The sequence below is a fragment of the Cyprinodon variegatus genome, unplaced genomic scaffold, assembly GCF_000732505.1.
Source record: "Cyprinodon variegatus isolate N-32 unplaced genomic scaffold, C_variegatus-1.0 Scaffold777, whole genome shotgun sequence".
Classification (NCBI taxonomy): Eukaryota; Metazoa; Chordata; class Actinopteri; order Cyprinodontiformes; family Cyprinodontidae; genus Cyprinodon; species Cyprinodon variegatus.
In genome coordinates this window covers 201,208-204,125 of record NW_015151230.1, presented here as the reverse complement: position 1 = coordinate 204,125, position 2,918 = coordinate 201,208, and the positions used below count along the sequence as shown (strand labels likewise).

At 41.5% G+C, this 2,918-nt stretch overlaps 1 protein-coding gene across 1 annotated transcript in view; it reads left to right on the top strand.

Annotated features, from left to right (window-relative positions):
- The window catches only part of szt2 (seizure threshold 2 homolog (mouse)), a 96,999-nt gene that overhangs the window by 63,693 nt on the left and 30,388 nt on the right, over positions 1–2,918 (top strand). Inside the window, 3 exon segments of the mRNA XM_015396136.1 lie at positions 1,200–1,318; positions 1,399–1,563; positions 1,900–1,984. Coding sequence (XP_015251622.1) covers positions 1,200–1,318; positions 1,399–1,563; positions 1,900–1,984 — 369 coding nt within the window.

Genomic DNA, 2,918 nt, shown 5'->3' with positions numbered 1-2,918 from the left:
GTTATAGAACGCCGGTCCACTGGTCTAGTCGTTATAGAACGCCGGTCCACTGGTCTAGTCGTTATAGAACGCCGGTCCACTGGTCTAGTCGTTATAGAACGCCGGTCCATTGCTGTGTTGTTTTGATCGATAGGGATGACGAAATTTTTTTCCTTGACGCACTTTTTTTTATGACGGAAACTAAAACTGACAAGCTAAACATGGATCTTTTTTTATGAAAACTTGAGTTATCGTGTGAGTTTTGGTTGACGAGACTAAATAAAAATGAGCGGGTGATCAGTCAGACATTTAAAATGCATCATTGTGCTATAATCTGCTAAGCAGTATCAGCCGTGCTGCTGCGTCCTGTTTGAACACGCCGCCCACTCTGATGGTTCACTCTCAGCAGTACGGCTCTTCATGCTCTGGCTACTTAATAAACTATATGTGGCTGATCATCCTCTGCCAAGCATAATAAATCGCTTTGTCTAACTATCAAGATTTTATTTCTTCCAGCTCACAAGAGGTGATGCTAAACATTCTTTAATTTCTACCAAAGGAATCCCTTAATTAAATCCAAATCAAATATTTCATTTGATTCTGTTTATTTTTGGATAAAGATCCAGATGAAAAGGTAGATAGATCTTTGAATATTTCTCTCTCATTGTTCTCGTTTCTCTCTATTTAAATATAATGTAAATGCTTTTTTCACATCTTATGTGATACACTTTTTCTTTATAAAGTGGGGCATTAATTCATAAAAAAGTTTATTTGAATTCTATAAATTAAAGTTTTCTGTCCAACAGCAATGATGATCTACACAGCAGCATTCTATAACCAGCTATTGTAGCATCTAGGATAGAGCTGTTAGTCTGGGAAAGAATCTGGTTGTTATTCCAAATTGAAAAGGTTCAGTTTTTTGCATCATAAAACTGACTAAAACCTTTTTTGAGTTTCAGTCGACTAAAACTGAATCACATGTCGCAATGTCTAAAATGTGACTAAGACTAATTATAGTTTTCGTCCCGAAGACTAAGACTAAATCTAAGATGGCCCACTGGTTTGGTGGTTGGAGGACGCTGGTCCACTGGTCAGTCAGTGTTATTGAGCTAACATTTTTCCAACCCTGATTATCTTCAGTTTGAGCGTTCTTATAGGTTTGTTCAGAATAAAATGGTTGTGTTTGTTGAAGTCAACCTCGGTGATGTTCTTTCTGTTAGGTCCAGAGATCACAGATGAGCTGGTCAAGTTGCTTCGGAAGCGTCTGGATGAAACCACCTTGGACATAATCACAGTCATGCTGGTTAGGAACTGTAAGCTGACTCCTGCTGATGTGGAGGTAATCTGGGACTGTCCTACGAGCGCTGTCTGTCCTCTGCTGCTGCAGCTTGACAATGTTTCCTAATGTTGTTTGGTTAGTTTATCCAGCCCTCAGGATCGCCTGCCACTGGGATAATGACCTTCGTCCTGCCACAGTACTGCCTCTCCTGGCTGTCTACCATAGCCCACTACCTCAGGCAGAACCTCCTGATCTTCCTGCATGTACCAAAGTATACTGACAGCAACACAGCACATCACTTCAAGGTACATCTGCATGTATCTAAACCTCCTCATTGATGTCCAAACAGAAAATCAGTTTTCATGGAACAGTTCCTCCTGTACAGCTGCAGTACAAATAGGAATAAAAAAATGAATAGTGATAGTTTTCCAGCCCAGGATGTGAACCTTTCCTCAGTAGTGAGTGCATGAACCTTTCTGGTTCACGGTTTTATGGAAGTTCTTGATTGGAAACATGGTTTCCCTTTATGAAAACCATGATGACTATTATCAACAACCTCAAGCCCCCCCGATAATGTGTTTTCCAGGCTGATCTTTGTGGGCGGAGCCTAAAGGGTTGTCTCTGCTTCTGTTGTGTTGCAGCATTACTTTCCTCTGAGTGGCGACTCGGCTGACTCTGATATATACCTCTACAACAAGCCTGGAGGCCAGGGCACAGGAGGAAAGGGTAAGATGCTCGTTATGACCTGATGAGCAGCACACGTTGCCATAGCAACCAGGAGCCCTTTCTTCTTCTGTTTAGTTTAGTGGTGGCCTAGTGGGGAGAGCTGCACTCTGAGAAGGTTACCCCGTTCAACCCCTATTGCCTACACCAGTGGTTCCCAAAGATTTTCTTCTGTGCCCCCTTTGAATGACAAGGGGGCAAAAAATCAATCAACTGTTTTCAAACTCCACTGAAGTTTATTTCACACTTCAGGTTGCAACAAAACAAACTACACACCATCTTTACAGAGGAACACTTTTGTGTAACTGTATTTTTTTCATAGTTCTATACTGTAGATTAGAAGAGGATTCTTTGTTGTCTGTGTTATTTTAAACATATTTGTTTATTTTTTTTTATTTGTAACAATATTTAACTTTGCTATCATCAATACATTAAAAAAGCCTCTGTGAAAATGGAGTGAAAACATTGAACAGCTCCCTGAGAGTTTTTTCTTTGTACTTTAATCCTCCCATCTTTTCAGTGGCTGTAGTGAGCCTGCTTGTTTCTGCAGATCTTCTCAAATCTGGGTTGCAGTGTCACAACTGTCCATTATGCTCAGTCAAGCAAGCACTGTTTTTTTTTTTGTTTTTTTTTTCCTTCATTCGCTTCCCGCGCCCACCTTGCAATGGCATTACGCCCCCCCTAGGGGGCGCGCCTTTGGGAACCACTGGCCTACACTCTGGGTCCCTGGGCAAGACCTTTAACCCTTGACTGCTCCCCAGGCATCGCACAATGGCAGCCCATTGCACCCCAAGGGGATGGGTTAAGATGCGGTATTGAATTTTTCCATTGTTATATAAATTATGTCCAATTTCTGGTTATCTTCTCCAACCTTTAGCTGGTGCAGGGCCAACCCAACTTGACCAAATTAGCTTCAAACTGTTTCAACTAGCTTTGA